This window comes from Hibiscus syriacus, unplaced genomic scaffold (assembly GCF_006381635.1).
Source record: "Hibiscus syriacus cultivar Baekdansim isolate YM2019G1 unplaced genomic scaffold, ASM638163v2 tig00111402_pilon, whole genome shotgun sequence".
In the NCBI taxonomy this organism is placed as follows: Eukaryota; Viridiplantae; Streptophyta; class Magnoliopsida; order Malvales; family Malvaceae; genus Hibiscus; species Hibiscus syriacus.
This window is the reverse complement of record NW_024063082.1, coordinates 4,983,196-4,998,343: the sequence shown is the minus strand read 5'-3', so window position 1 is coordinate 4,998,343 and position 15,148 is coordinate 4,983,196. Positions and strand designations below refer to the sequence as shown.

General features: G+C 31.1%; 3 protein-coding genes across 4 annotated transcripts; 2 read left to right on the top strand and 1 right to left on the bottom strand.

Annotated features, from left to right (window-relative positions):
• The first annotated feature begins 223 nt into the window (after window positions 1-223).
• On the top strand, window positions 224-1,061 carry LOC120162400 (vascular-related unknown protein 4-like). Its single transcript, XM_039172556.1, has 3 exons — window positions 224-577; window positions 671-727; window positions 802-1,061. The coding sequence occupies exons 1-3, from the start codon at window positions 269-271 to the stop codon at window positions 937-939; spliced, it is 504 nt and encodes a 167-aa protein (XP_039028487.1). The 5' UTR covers window positions 224-268; the 3' UTR covers window positions 940-1,061.
• Window positions 1,062-4,581: 3,520 nt separating this feature from the next.
• On the top strand, window positions 4,582-10,516 carry LOC120162404 (protein disulfide isomerase-like 5-4). Its single transcript, XM_039172561.1, has 15 exons — window positions 4,582-4,730; window positions 5,203-5,293; window positions 5,559-5,653; window positions 6,842-6,899; window positions 7,231-7,415; window positions 7,543-7,600; window positions 8,133-8,173; window positions 8,264-8,338; window positions 8,874-8,930; window positions 9,127-9,193; window positions 9,304-9,438; window positions 9,572-9,793; window positions 9,864-10,025; window positions 10,103-10,180; window positions 10,271-10,516. The coding sequence occupies exons 1-15, from the start codon at window positions 4,690-4,692 to the stop codon at window positions 10,346-10,348; spliced, it is 1,443 nt and encodes a 480-aa protein (XP_039028492.1). The 5' UTR covers window positions 4,582-4,689; the 3' UTR covers window positions 10,349-10,516.
• A 1,493-nt stretch (window positions 10,517-12,009) lies between these two features.
• Window positions 12,010-13,501, bottom strand: LOC120162402 (protein translation factor SUI1 homolog 2-like). 2 transcript variants are annotated; one of them, XM_039172559.1, is made up of 5 exons: window positions 13,397-13,501; window positions 12,773-12,853; window positions 12,465-12,670; window positions 12,259-12,367; window positions 12,010-12,223 (listed from the first exon to the last, which is right to left on the bottom strand). In XM_039172559.1, the coding sequence occupies exons 2-4, from the start codon at window positions 12,807-12,809 to the stop codon at window positions 12,281-12,283; spliced, it is 330 nt and encodes a 109-aa protein (XP_039028490.1). In that variant the 5' UTR covers window positions 12,810-12,853; window positions 13,397-13,501; the 3' UTR covers window positions 12,010-12,223; window positions 12,259-12,280. The 2 variants fall into 2 exon arrangements, with proteins under 2 accessions (XP_039028490.1, XP_039028489.1); XM_039172558.1 differs by having other exon boundaries at window positions 12,010-12,193; window positions 12,314-12,367; window positions 13,397-13,497.
• Window positions 13,502-15,148: the final 1,647 nt, after the last annotated feature.

Below are 15,148 nucleotides of genomic sequence, written 5' to 3'. Positions count from 1 at the left end.
ATACTTTCAGTTCATCCATTATAATTTCAAATAATAATTAAATGTTTAAATAAAGTAAAAACTTAACATAAATAAATAAATAATGGAAGGATAATTATAACTCTAGAAATTAACCAATATCAACACATGATAATATATTGTGAAGTTAAATCATTGTGTATTTCACTCTCCTCCTACTATAAATATAGTTTTTGCAGGAGAGTTTTCTCATGACTCACCTTCCTCTCTCTCTCTCTTTCTTCATCTTCTTTCTTATTGTTTTTTCCCCATGAATTCCTTGAGCAGATCTTCAGGTGAAAATGAATCTCCTGAAGAAAGCAGTTGGACCATGTATCTTCAAGATTTCTCAAATAATAATAACGACACCATTGATGTAAACGATAACGGCTCCATCCTTTCCCATACCGACCATCGATCCTCTTCTTTGATCCCCGATGCTGCCTGTTCTGCAGCCGGACGGCATGTTTTTGGAGCTGCTTTAGATCACAAGAAGAGAAGGATTAAAAGACCGTCATCGTCTGGTTTTGTTGATCGTGATTTGGAAGACACTGCTACTTCTCCTGCAAATAGTCCCGAGGTCAATCCTTATTTCTCATTTTTTGCTTTTGCTTTTTTCATATGATTAATGGGATTTTGATTTAAATGTCAAAACTTTCATGTTTCTATATAGGTTTATGATCTGGTGAACAAGTTTGATCAGCAGAAAAATGCCATGGGGATATCACAGGTCAGAAATAATCATACATGCATGCATCACTCAGTTGATTTTGAGCTTCGTTTTGAATAAACATTGTGTTGCAGGGAATTAAAGGGGGTGCTTCAGGAAAGATAAACGATGAATTAATGAGTTTTGATGGAGGAGAAGATGTGAACAATGAACTAAAGAAAAAGGGACTTTGTTTAGTTCCTTTGTCTATGGTAGTTCATTATTTAGGTTGATTCCAATGAATTATTGTTGATGTGAAAAATTATATTTAGACATCTCAATTTTTTTTTTGTGTTTGCAAAAATTGAAGTACATGTACATATATTACAAAATTGTGTTATTAAAATAAAAAGAAATATTTACTCAAAACAAAAGTACCCTAACAAAGGTGAAATTTGAATCAAATATTTAAAAAAACTTAAATTACTTAATATAAGAAAAAATATTAAATATTTAAATCTTGAAATTAAGAGAAACAAAGTTATTGTTTAACTAATAATTAAATTAAAAATATCTAAAATGTTATCAGGCTAACATATTGTAGAGGCACCTCCTGTTTCAATCTTTTAATGATTTTGTCACTATATATATGATATTACACAAGAGAAAGATTAAATTCAGAAAAAATAATAAATATGCATGTATAACACATTCTATTGTAAATTTCAATTGTTTCGGTTTTCAATGACGGATCCATTAAGCCGTGAGAACGGGCACTTAAATATTGTGTTCGGCCACCAAAAAAAATATTTTTAGATTCACCATTGTTCATTTTATTTGAAGTATCTATATGTGAAATATATTTAACATTAATACAAAAATATGATCCTCCAACAATTCATAAAATATGTAGAATTTTAAATATATTTATATACTTCAATAAAAAAAATTGTATTCAACACCCACATATGAAATACAAAAAATGTTCATATTCTCAAAAATCGGTTAAATATTGACAATAACACTCACATCATAGGAATTATTATTGTATAAAAAATTATATAAATAAAATGCATTTAAACTAAAAATATAAGGAATTAGGCTGTAGTTACTAGTTAGCCACTTAGCCTTACTAATTAAATTTTAATGCTGCCTAATTAATTAAATAAATTAAATATACTATGAAGAGGGAGGTGATGAAGTTAGGGTGTAGTTACTAATTAGCCTAATTAATTAAATAAGTTAAAGTTGTTGAATTTTGTAAAGTAGGGTTGCGGAGTTTTTATTTGTAAAGCATACTCGAATTTTAAATTTATAATTTATAAAATTACCCTATTAATATAAAAATTTATATTAGTAAAATTATTGTTTAATAATATAAGGTGATTATAAGATATACTTTGTTCAGAATTTTTATTAACTATTGATAATACACATATCCTACAAATGTAACGGTTCAAATTCAGAATCTGATTATCATACAAAATCATTAAAGTAATTAACCATTTCATTTAAAAACTCCATTACTAAAGACCTTTAAAGCACAAATCACTTTAACATAATAACTAAAATAAGTAATAATTATACAAAATATGGAGTTTCATAATTTAAATTATGTATATCAAAATAATAGAATTACATTATGTTATAAGACATATAAGGTCCTAGGAATACATAGCTCAAATAAAAATTAAAGTACTTTACTATGAACTAGGGGTGTAAACGAGCCGAGTCGAGCTCGACTCGACTCGAAAATTCTAAAATGGAGCTCGACTCGAAAACTCGCGAGCTTAAAATTTCCAAGTTCGACTTGAACTCGAAATCCTGAACTAAAGCTCGTGAGCATCTCGAAATGAAAAAAAATTCTTAAACTTAACTTGATTGAAGCCTCAAACTAAAACTCGAACATGAACCTTAAATACATGAAATCTTACTGTATTTTTAAAAAAAATCAATAAATAAATATTAGTATTATTAATAATTTATTTTTAAAAACATAAAATCTTAATATATTATATTTTTCGAGCTGCTCACTAGATTTTCGAGTCGAATATCGAGTAGCTCGTTTCGGCTCGTTAAGAACTCGAGTCGAGTCCATTCGATCCGAGTATTTATCGAGCCTTGATCGAGTCGATCTCGAGAAGCTCGCGATCTGTCTCGTCTCATTTACAACCCTACTCTGAACACATCTTAGTATCGAAATCCCTCTCTGATAAAGTTTCCCAAATTCTATCCAATCTAGTCGCATGTAAACAAAAACATCCGGAAACTGAGTTGATAAGCTCAATGACACACAACCACACGATAATTTATGCAGTTCATAATATAAGCATATGATACAAGTATAGGCATGATTGTATGACAACATCAAACATGAATTATCTAAGCATATATTGTATAATAACAACATATCATGCATTACTACTATTATGAATATCACACAGCACAACATAGATGTATATGGATCATAGGGTCTAGGTCACACAACATTAGACTAAAAAATCAATACAATGTCCAGTTCACATAGCATCAGACATTAGAATGATATGATGTCTGATTCATAAAGCACCAAACACTAGAATGATATGGTTTCTGGTCCACATAACCTCGGACAATCCTCACACGATTTTTCATATGGTGCTAATTCGGTCTACATATCATCAAGTAGCACGAATCATGAATATTCGAGCACTTATACTATACCACATGGTTGTGTATCAAATAAAGTCAATGTGGCTGCATTAACAATCATTGAGCAGTACGTTTAACTGTCTATCATGTTATCTTATATGAAGTCCTTCGATAGTGTCTTCTGTCAATGTCATTTGTCATAATATTTTTTTAATATCTTTCATTAAAGTCTTCCGTTAAAGTTCGTCGTTAGACAATTCCTCCATTAAATAATCATTCACTAAACATTCTAATATAATATATATATCTTTTTGTGTAAATTGAATATCGACATTTATCTTAAAATATAAAATATCTGCATTTAATTAAAATAATAATAACCGATTTTGTATTTCTTTCCATTAAAAAAGCAGATTGTTGAAAGATTCAGATAATATTTTTGACCCAGCTTTGCCCCCACTATTCGAGTTTCGACGTGGCAGATTTAAGAGGACAATTCTCCGACTTAGCAACACTGAAAAATCTACTCTCATCCACAGCATATTACAACCCAATTGATTAAGGAAACCTTGCACACACAAAATAAGGTTAAACTACAACCAAGTTCACTTATGTATTTGATAAATTTTGTTATTAAATTAAAATATTATAACCAAAAATTTAATTGTTATAAAATTTAAATATATGTATATATAATATGATATAATAATACTATTAGTATTTAAAATTTATATATTATATTATTTTTATCTTAATTCAAAAAATAATAAAATTAATCATTCATATTTAAAATTTTCATTAATTTAAATTTTTGTGATGTTTTTGAAACAAGTGAACTCATTAGGTCAAAAAATAGTTGCATAACTAAATATAGTAACAAAAGCAACAAGTTACTGTTAAATTGGTACTATACCATGAAAATAATATAACATTTATGTGAGAAAATAAGTAATTTAGGAGAAGAATAAAGATTGAAATGATAAAAAAAATTAAATACGGATGATTAAATTTATTGAATTGTTTTGAATTAAGACTAAATTGATAGAGTATATAAGTTTTGAGGATTAAAAATATTATTACGCCAGGTTGTGTTACTATTCTCGTTTAATATTTAACTATGACGTATTTGTAATAATATTTTAATTTAGTAACCTCTTTATAACTTTTATAAGAAAAGTATCTTATTTGTTATCAAATTCATAATTAAGTGACCTAGAGTGCAGTTTACCCGAAAATGAATAAATCAAAAAATACGCACGAGAGTTGCATAGTTAAAATGCCTCCTTACTCGGCTCATTCTCTCTATGTTCGTTGCCAGATTTCTTATTTGGATTTAAATTCCCCTTTTTTAATTCCTTATTTTCCATACATTTCTCTCCAAAGAAATCTGATTTTCATTAATATCAGCAGCCATGATTTCTTCCAGCAAGATCAAATCCGTCGATTTCTACAGGTGCAGATCTCTCATTTCTCTTTTTTCATTCATCGCACTTTCGTCCTTTCTTTTTTATAATTTCCTGATGATTGACACAAAATAACAGATCTGAGCATTTCACAGAAAAGCGCAAAACTAATATATATTTACTATATTTGGATTGTAATTGTGTTTATTTGTTTACTGGAAAACCAAAAACAAACAAAAAAAAAAACATTGTTACTATCTAGCATTGGATATTGGAATGTGTTCGTTTGAATAGTTTTAGAGAAACCTTTGTTTGTTTGCTAAAATTTTGATAGTACTTTGATGAATGAACTGAACTTTTTTTTCCTTGATATTATTTTTTCTTTGTTCTATTGGTTTAAACACACGTATACACAGTATACCGGTTTAAGTCCATCTGCTGATGTACTTTGTTTAAGTAAATTTTATAATGATAATCTGTTTTTCTGAAGTTTCTTTCTTTTTCGATTTTATTTCTGTACAGGAAAATCCCTAGAGATTTGACAGAGGCATCGTTGTACGGTGCAGGCTTATCCATTATAGCAGCAGTTGCTATGGTATTTTTATTTGGAATGGTAGGCCACCTTTCTGTTTACTCCACCATCAATTCGATTCGTTTTGACATGCTTGGCCTCTAGTCTTGATTTATCATCTCAAAACAACATTTATGATTCAACATTCTTTTATCTTATTAGTTGTTGTCATTTCCTTTTCTTTGCGCTGATGATAATTATCAGATACATTTGTAGTTTATTAGTTCAACTTTTTGCCTTGAAATGAAAGCAATTCCTCTGTTTCCTTCCCCTACGCCCATTGTAAATAATGGAATTTCTTTTGCAGGAACTGAGTGATTATTTAGCAGTCAGTACCACTACATCTATTGTTGTTGACAATAGTTCTGATGGGGACTTTTTACGTATTGATTTCAACATCAGGTGCATTACTTTTCTTCTGTAATGTTACCCATCAATGTTCTCATTTGGTTGCACTTTTTTTCTTAGTTTAAAGTCCTAACCTTTATGTGGCATTCCTTACCATATGATCTTGAAGATTGCTTTTGTATTTTTGGTTTGTGGTACCATTGATAATTCGGAATTATCTTTGATCACCAAGAGTATTTGGATCACTGAGCTGGATGATTCCCATCCAATAGAGCATAAAACCTTTATCAGTGAAGCACATATGTTAGTATTACTCAATGCGTGAGAAATTTGCGTCCTCTCAAAATTTAATTTTTTATATTGTAAGTTTTTAGCTTTCAAAATAATAGCCATTGTATCAAACTCAAAATCTGTGTATTAATATATATTGTGTTGTGAGTTTTCTTTTTCATCAAAAAAACTTTTTTAATATTATATACATAGGTGGAAAATTGAAGTGAACCTGAAACCCCTAAAAATCCAATTTTATAAAAAAGACAGCCAAATCCAAAAAGTTCAGAGACTGATAATAACTAAACCAGAAAATCCCGAACAAAAACTAAAAGGAGCAGATTATAAACCTGAATTTAAAACCAAAAATAAGAATGGTTGAATTGTAATTAGATAACTTGTTTATAAACCAAAGTTAAAGTTATCCACTCTAATACATTATTATTTTTATGATTTATTTTCAAAAACAAATTTTAATCTGCTAAGAATTTTAACCTTTTATGTATTGATGAATCTACCATCTAACTAAGAATATCTATTGTCTGATTATTAACAGTTAATTTAGAAGTCACTTAAAAATTTAATTTAAAAATTAAATCAATCTTAATATAATAAAACCAGAAAACTAATTTACTTATAAGTAATTGGATTGTGAATAAATGATGAGTGTTTTCTCTTAGAATTGTAAATAATACACTGTTGATTTTTTTTTTATGTTTTATTTTTTAAAGTTCTTCTAAAATAGAGTTTTTAGGATATTGTTGAAAGTATATGGAGATACTTTTTACTAATATATTTCATTTTTCTTAAATTTTAATATAAAGTCAGTATAGATTTATTTGGACATACTTCTCTGGATTTTCTTCAAAACTGTCATAGGGTTTTTAATATGCTTGCGTCTTTACATTTCTGTAATATCCTTGAACATTGTTCGAGCTTTACCTTTGGCTGACTATTCCAAGTGATTTCCAGTTTTCCAGCGCTCTCATGTGAATTCGCATCCGTTGACGTGAGTGACGTCTTGGGAACTGTAAGTTTCTATTCTCAGACTTGTTTCATTTGCTTAATTTTATTGCAAAAGAAAACTTGTACTTCTGTCTAATGCTAAATCTCTTAAAAATTTTCATTACCTTGCTCTCAAGTATTTTATAGCTGCAAGTTTAGTAATGCACTTCGAATGCCTGGCACATAAACTTATCTGATAATACTTTTATGCAGTTTGCATGGATATTTGTGTTAATATTTTCCTTTCAATAATTTTTTCATTATTTTTTCTTCAAGGTGCCTTAATGTTTTTCCGGATTGGCATTTACCATTTATGTGTTGGTCCATATGACTAAATTTGTGTCTTCTGCTTTCAGAACAGGTTGAATATAACAAAAACAATCCGGAAGTTTTCAATAGATCCACAATTAAGACCCACTGGTGCTGAGTTTCATCCTGAACCTGTTCCTCATTCCATTAAGCATGGAGATGAAGCTGATGAAGAACCTGTTGAGGGTGCCGTACCATTAAATAGCAGTAACTTTGACAAATTTTCACATCAGTAAGTGGATTAATTCAAGTTTTCAAGCGATTCAATTTTGTGTATTATGTGCTCATCATGGGTCTTTCTTTGCTAAATGCCAATTTTGGTGATACCTCTATTTACTTGATTTGATTTTTTTTTCCAGGTATCCAGTTTTAGTCGTTAATTTTTATGCTCCTTGGTGCTTCTGGAGTACTCGCCTGGTAATCTACTATTAGCATGTCTGATCTTTCACTTGAAGATACTTGTTGAAAACATTATTTGTTTAGCTCTTCTGTGTAAAGTGGCCCTCAAGCATAACTTGTTATACTGATATAGTTGCCATATCTTCTAATTATAGTAATCCCTTTTCTGACTTTATATTCTTCATTTATACTATTATATTTAACAACCCCCCTCTTTTTTCTTTTCTTTTTTTTAGGATAAATGAGCATTTCAATAACCTCTAATATGCTTTATAGTCCGATATTTTCTTTAGTGGACCCTACTTTGTGAGGCCCCGTGTCTACCTTTAAACAAACACATATTTGTTTCAATATTAAAAAAACAAAATATCATTTTGTATGAATTAAACTCTTGCTTCTAATGAGTTTGAAATCTTAGGTCAAACTGATAGTAATGACATTCTTTGAGCTGTTATGAATTATGACTAACTATATTTGCTCTTTTCTACCACTGAATGCTTCGAGGCTTCTTCACTTGTAGTAGCTTCACCATGTTCTTTTTGGGTTTCAGAGCTCGCCATGGGAGAAAACTGCCAATATAATAAAAGAGAGGTCCGAGAATGCATTATTTCTCTTCCGTGGAACAAATTTATAAGTACTTTCTTGATTTGGCAATGAATTTTGCACCCTTGCTTTTGACAGATATGATCCAGAAAGTGATGGACGTATTCTTTTGGCAAAGGTTGATTGCAGTGTAGAAGTTGACTTGTGTAGTAGGTATGTCCTTGTTTCATTTTCTATCACATGTAAGCTGATGCTTTATTGTTTGATAACATGAGCATATGTCATCATTTGACCTGTTATAATCTAAGAAATAAACCGAAAGAGAGGGAAAGAATAAAAGAGGTAATGCAAGAGAAATCTGATTGTTGAATTAGGAGATTACAATAGTTTAAATAAATTGAGTTGCTGACTTCTAATACTTTTCTGCTAAAGATACAATTCTATCTAGAGATAGAGATTATAAAGACTCCTAATCCTTCCTAATCATAAAAGACTCTTAAACAAATGAGACTTCAACACGGCTGATTCTGACATGACCATGCATTCTGATCTCTTTGACGTTGCAGATACATATTAATATTTATCACATCATATATTTAAACTATGCTTTCTTGCTTGTTGTATAGAATTATTTCCCAAAATTTTCATCTTTTTATAGCTTTACCACATGTTTAATCTTTCTCTTTCTTCCTTAACTAGTTTCTTCATTACTATTGTGCTCACTTGTTCCGTCTTCTTCTCAACACAGTCATCACATCCAAGGGTATCCATCCATTCGTATTTTTCGTAAAGGCAGCGATGTGAGGTAAAAGATTGTTTAATCCGTTCTTCCTCATTCCACCTTTTCTTTATGCCACTATTTACTCAATAATATTATATTCCAATATGTTAAGCTTCCACTTCTCTTTGACCCTAATTACTTTCCTTTAGGCTATTTAGTACCACTGAACTTTATGATCTGTGCAATACAGACCTTATTCTCTGACCAGTAAGTGTTTCAGGGAATCCCATGGGCACCACGAACACGAATCTTATTATGGAGATCGTGATACAGAAACCCTGGTTAAGGTATGACTAAATTAGTTTTAAACCGGCCATTTGAGTTTATAGATCGGTTACAGAAATCTTATAAGATAAAGGTGCATACATGACCTAATGCTGCTGTCTGTTTCTTCCAGATGATGGAAGAATTGGCCACTTCTATTCCGCAGGAGAACCAGAAGCTGGCTTTAGAGGATAAATCCAGTGTTACAAAACGACCAGCACCATTGACGGGAGGATGCAGAATTGAAGGATACGTGCGTGCAAAGAAGGTGATAATTATAATATTAGATTAGACTGACAATTGTACATATTATTTGGCATATAATTAGTTTGTCGAATCATTTATGTTTAACCTTGAGATAAATGAGGAGCTGAAAGTATTACTTGAGTTGCACCGTGCAGGTTCCTGGCAACCTTATCATCTCCGCTCGTTCAGGAGCCCATTCTTTTGATGCTTCTCGAATGAACATGTCTCATGTCATACGCCATCTTTCTTTCGGTAAAACAGTTTCACCTCAGGTATTAAGTGATGTCAAGCGACTCATACCTTTTCTTGGTAGAAGCCATGACAAGTTGAATGATCAATCGTTCATTAATCACCGAGATGTAGATGCCAATGTCACTGTAAGTTTTCCCTTTTTTGCGACCCTTTTTATTGAATTGCTTGTTTTACCTTGATTGATTGCATTTTCAGATAGAGCATTACCTTCAAGTAGTAAAAACAGAGGTGGTTACAAAAAAATCTTCTCGCGACCAGAGAATTGTCGAGCAATACGAGTACACGGCGCACAGCAGTCTGGCACAGAGCCTGCACATACCTGTTGCAAAAGTTCATTTCGAGTTATCTCCTATGCAGGTTATTCTTCAAACGATATCCACTTATATTTACCTTCCAGTCTTGTAACCGGATTTTTGTTCCAATTTCGTACTCAGGTTTTGATAACAGAAGATTCAAAATCATTTTCACATTTTATCACCAATGTCTGCGCTATAATCGGAGGTGTTTTCACGGTTAGTATCTTACTACAAACCCATCTGAACTGATTTTTCTTTTCTGTTTCGAAACCCATTATCGGTAAAAATCTTGTGTGTCAATTGCAGGTTGCTGGGATTTTGGATTCTGTTTTTCATAATACAATTAGGCTGGTGAGAAAAACAGAATTAGGCAAACATTTTTGATAGACAGGCAAAAACGAATTTGTTATTCTGTAGAGTTCTAATTAGTGAAGATTTTCCCCAAGGAACACAACTCTAAATGTAGCCCTTTTGCATATAAAATGAAAGCCCCATCATTTTATTTCTCATTTTCTAGTTGCTATAGCAGGAAAATATGTTATTTGGATTTTTTTTTTAAATGCTGAAGTATTCGTGCTCTATAATGTGTTCAAACATATGTCCTGAGATAAATACAGAATTTGAGGAATATCAAAACAAAGAAATATATATGAAAAAAAGGAAGGAAAAAAAGAAGAAGAAATCCAACTCATGACTGAAATTAAGGGTGAACAAAACTTGATTTGACTTCAAAATTTTTTTTTTATAGATTTGACTCAACTCCAAAATATTCGACTCGAATTGATTTCGAGTTGTAATTACTAGACTCGAAAAAAGATTAAATTTGAGTCTAGATATATAATAGAACTTGAATAACTCAATTTTTTTAATAATTAATGAATTGATTTTCAAGTTTGAGTCGAGTTTTTCGATTCTATATGATATTTTTTTATACATAACTCTATGATATATGTATATCACATTTGAAGAAAATATGAATATATATATATATATATATATTGTATATGGTTATAGAAAATCATCTAAATTAGAATCAAATAGTATCATAATATTGTAAATATTTACAATTAAATTTAAACAGAAACTCGATTAACTCGACTCGAAATTTTTTTATATCAAACTTGAGTTATAAAATAAGATTCATCAACTCGAATAATTCAAAAAAATTTAACTTGACTCAGTCAAATGCTCACCTCTAACCAGAACCATGCTTCAGTTATGCTAGAAGAAGAGTTGAAGCAACACGCTCCCATAACTCATGAATACTGAAGAAGCTGCATTTGGTGGTTTAAATTCATCACTCGGTTGACGGAGGTGCAGCAGGAGACTCGGCAGAAGGTGACGGAGGTGTTATTATATCTATTGAACTCGAAGTCGCAGGAGGGTTTCGTTTGCAGTTGAAGAACGAGTAACGACTTCTACTCTTTTTGGGGATGGAAAAAGGCAATATCATAAAATAGTAATTCTATCTGTTTAGAATCTAATTTTAAGGTGTAATTATAAAATATAAATTTGTCTCCATAATAGAGATTCTACGCCCTTTAATATATAATCTTAAAAAAGATTATGTATAAAGATTTAATCTTTAAAATATAAATTACCAACATATTATTGATCAACCGAAACCCAATTCCTGTAAGTTATAGAAAACGAATTTCTCCAATATGTATATCATGGATTTTTCAACACGAAAATTGTAGCAATTAAGAGTGCAATTACCGAGCCAAACTTATTAAAGGAGATGAACTCAAACCAATCAAACTCGAATTCGAAGGGATGAAAAACCAATCAAACTCGAATTCGAACTGGTCACCATTCAAACTCGATTACAGCTCGTCTGAATACAACAGAATATAAGCTCTAATTGCAGCCTATCTTACTAGAACATAATATAATCATATAAGAATGATATGAATATTTCAAATACGAATATTTCAACAAATATGTGGAAGGTCTAAGCAACATAGATTTTAACTTTGAATAATAGAGAATCAAACTCCCATTGATTTCATCATCTAACGATAAAGGGTCCAGTGAACTTAAACACACACGATGCATAAGTTGTTATCAAACCGACATAGAAACAAAATAATCGCATAGACATATAACCTAATGAGATGGCTGTTATTTCCTGCTTCGACATACGGACAGCGACTTGGCAGAAAATTTCACAATGCTGCAGGCTTAGAAACCATGGATTTTGATGTTATCCTTCTTCACAATGCCAGCCTGATCGAAAATAAAACATGAATTCCGATTAGGAGATCATACACCACATAGCATCCATTGTGCTTTTGCATAAGCTCAATTAAGACATCAAAATATTCCAAGAAGCAATAACACAATTACCTGAACAAGGAAGGTCGATACATTCTTGCGCTGGTCACCTTGAAGTTGAATAACCTAGATATAAACAGCAACATAACAAACTTTACAACCAGGTACCAATAAGAGATACCGATAAAGCGAATAACCTCTTAGTAAGGGGTTATATATACACCTGTCCTAGTTCAGGGTCCTGGACCACGGTGCCATTGCAGCAGAACTCCTTCTTGAGGTCTTTAAGTATCTTGTTATAGCTGAATTCTTTCTTCAACCCCTGGACAGTTGTCAAGCTTTTCCGACCATTCCTTTGCTGAATACGAATATGCACGTACTCCTTTGAACCAGCACCTGAGTCCTCAGCATTTGCATCGGCAAAGGGATCTGACACAGAAAATACACAAGTTAAAACCATATTAACTACAAAAGACAGATTGAAAACGATGGTAAATATTGGAAATCAAGTAAGTTATGATAGAATCATACCAAAAGCAGTAGGAATTTGAACGTCAAGATCAGACATGAAACTTAGTTGATCAAAGAGGCCTAACGACCACAAATTCAGACCTAAAATACAGAACAATGACAACATCAAATTCGGCATATCTCTATTCTCTATATATCATATCACCATAAAAAATAAGAATAGTTTTCAGGTAAAACAACATAATCATAACAAGAATCATACTTGTTTGAAATAACCGAGATTCGAACTAGTAATAGCAAAGGCTAAGTTGCAAATTCACTGTCCGATCTTCAACTCTTATATTATTGAAACCAAGTCATAAAAGAATGTACCAACAATTTAATTACAGATATCATTACCACAAAATCCCAAAGACGAGAAGATTATAGATTCACTATTTAGATTGAATTTATTTCAATCTAAACTACTTACCTGAAAAAAAATAAACAAAGAAAAGTTAACCTTGAATCTTAAATCTTGAGCCTTCTTCTTCAGATGAAAATATTCTTAATCGAAAATAAGTATAATCTTTTATCATAAGCATATAATCAAAACCCAAGATCAATCAACAGCCGATAAAGAAACGATCTTTAAACCACAAGCAGGAAAACAAAATAGAGAAGATAACGGAGAGGAAAAGTTACCTGATCCGAGGATTTTAGGGTTTCTTTTAGAAAACTGGGATTGGGGATTATCGGGGGGGGAACCCTAAAATTCGGATAGAGTCTGAGAGGCGTTTTGGGGGGCGGTGGTGGAGTTTAATTTTGTTCGTTTTGAGTGGCGAGGAAATTAAAAGGAAAATACTTTTTTTTTTTCCGGCAGTTGTACGCAACTTAAGGTGATGGGAATCTGTACTCTCGGGATTTATGATGAAGAACTCGTACTCGCTAGAATCATATTTTGATTATTGAAATTGGAAACGTGGTGCGTGATAGAATGAAGCGTGAGTTTCACTGTCGATGAGGGGGTCCAGGGGTAGGATTGTCAAACGGATGTGGAATTTTTTCTCTTTCAGAAAATACAGGGTTCGGGTTTAAACGACGTCGTTTGACATCCGGGAAAAACCTCGAAGCCAGCAGGTGCGGTTGTCGTCTAAACCGGATAGGTTAGAACAGAAGTGGATTAAGTTCCGGATAAGATTCGCAGATGGACCCCACAGTCCAATCAATTCAATCGAATTGTATTCCTCAACACTAATACATTTGTCGATTAACATTTACTTTATAGAATATAATAAGATGAAAGTGTTCATATAACCCATTAGTGATCATAAACACAATTGTACCTTGTGTACGTGTCTAACAAGATTTACTACACAATTGATCACCATAAATTTTGATAAGTCGAAATCATACTTCCAGATGCTTATGAACTACTTTCATGGAAGTAAACAAAACATCTCTACATCCTAGGAGATACCAACACATACAAGTTTTATTTTTCAAGGTGATTGAGTTTAACCAATTAAACAAGGAAAACCATATAACAAAATCAAACATTTGTGCCCCCCCCCCCCACAAATGGATCGTAGCAGTCAATTTGTTTTTCTTTATTTACCGTAAAGATATTAGTTAAAGAAAAACAAAAATAGCAACCGAATCACAGCTGCTGGTAAAACAATCAAAACATGACAACATAATACATTATTTAAATATAAATTAATCATAAATAATTATTACTCTAGACTTAAAACAGAGTATAAGTGAATAGAACATTCGAATGAATTATCTATGAATCGCTCGTATTACGTTTGTTTATGTTTATTTATTAAGTTGAACAAGCAAGCATGAACAAAATTTTTATATTCATTTAATAAACGAACAAATATGAATAATGAAGTGTTTGAATCGTTTATGTTTACAAACAAACTCGTTTATTGACTTGTAATAAAAGCTAATTTACTTGATTCTCTTTTTCTTTCTTTTTTACATTTTAAATATTAGTGAAAATAAAGACTAAATTTATCATAAGATAAACTTTGAAATTCTTAATCTTAAAAAAAATTAAAAACTAATAATTTTATTTTATCATTATTTTTGACTTACAAATAAAAAGATAAAAAGAGAATTTTTATTGCTTAATACTAAAATTTAAACAAGTATAAGTACAATACTAGAATTATAAACGAATATAAATTCTTTTAAAAATAAAACAACAAATACATTCACCTACACAACTTTGTTCATTCAAAGTCACTCATTTTAAAACATGTTGAAAATAATAGTTTAGTAAAACATATTCTTTGCTCCTTTGATGTTTATTTTGTTTACCCCATATACGCATAAGGGATTGATGTAGTGGCTGCGGCCTCATTTACTTCGCGTTTAAATATCAGTGCCCAAAATTCTAAGCAATGAAATTGTTTATCAGTCGATAAATTATCAACTTAGTTTATA

Coding starts and splice junctions, on each gene's coding strand:
- LOC120162404 (XM_039172561.1), top strand. CDS start 4,690: ATGATTTCTTCCAGCAAGATCAAATCCGTCGATTTCTACAG. Junction 6,900..7,230: donor TGAGTGACGTCTTGGGAACT/GTAAGTTTCTAT, acceptor TTCTGCTTTCAG/AACAGGTTGAATATAACAAA. Junction 10,181..10,270: donor TAATCGGAGGTGTTTTCACG/GTTAGTATCTTA, acceptor TGTCAATTGCAG/GTTGCTGGGATTTTGGATTC.
- LOC120162400 (XM_039172556.1), top strand. CDS start 269: ATGAATTCCTTGAGCAGATCTTCAGGTGAAAATGAATCTCCTGAAGAA. Junction 578..670: donor CTCCTGCAAATAGTCCCGAG/GTCAATCCTTAT, acceptor GTTTCTATATAG/GTTTATGATCTGGTGAACAA. Junction 728..801: donor ATGCCATGGGGATATCACAG/GTCAGAAATAAT, acceptor ATTGTGTTGCAG/GGAATTAAAGGGGGTGCTTC.
- LOC120162402 (XM_039172558.1), bottom strand. CDS start 12,809: ATGTCTGATCTTGACGTTCAAATTCCTACTGCTTTTG. Junction 12,671..12,772: donor TCAAATTCCTACTGCTTTTG/GTATGATTCTAT, acceptor TTTCTGTGTCAG/ATCCCTTTGCCGATGCAAAT. Junction 12,194..12,313: donor TATCGACCTTCCTTGTTCAG/GTAATTGTGTTA, acceptor ATTTTCGATCAG/GCTGGCATTGTGAAGAAGGA.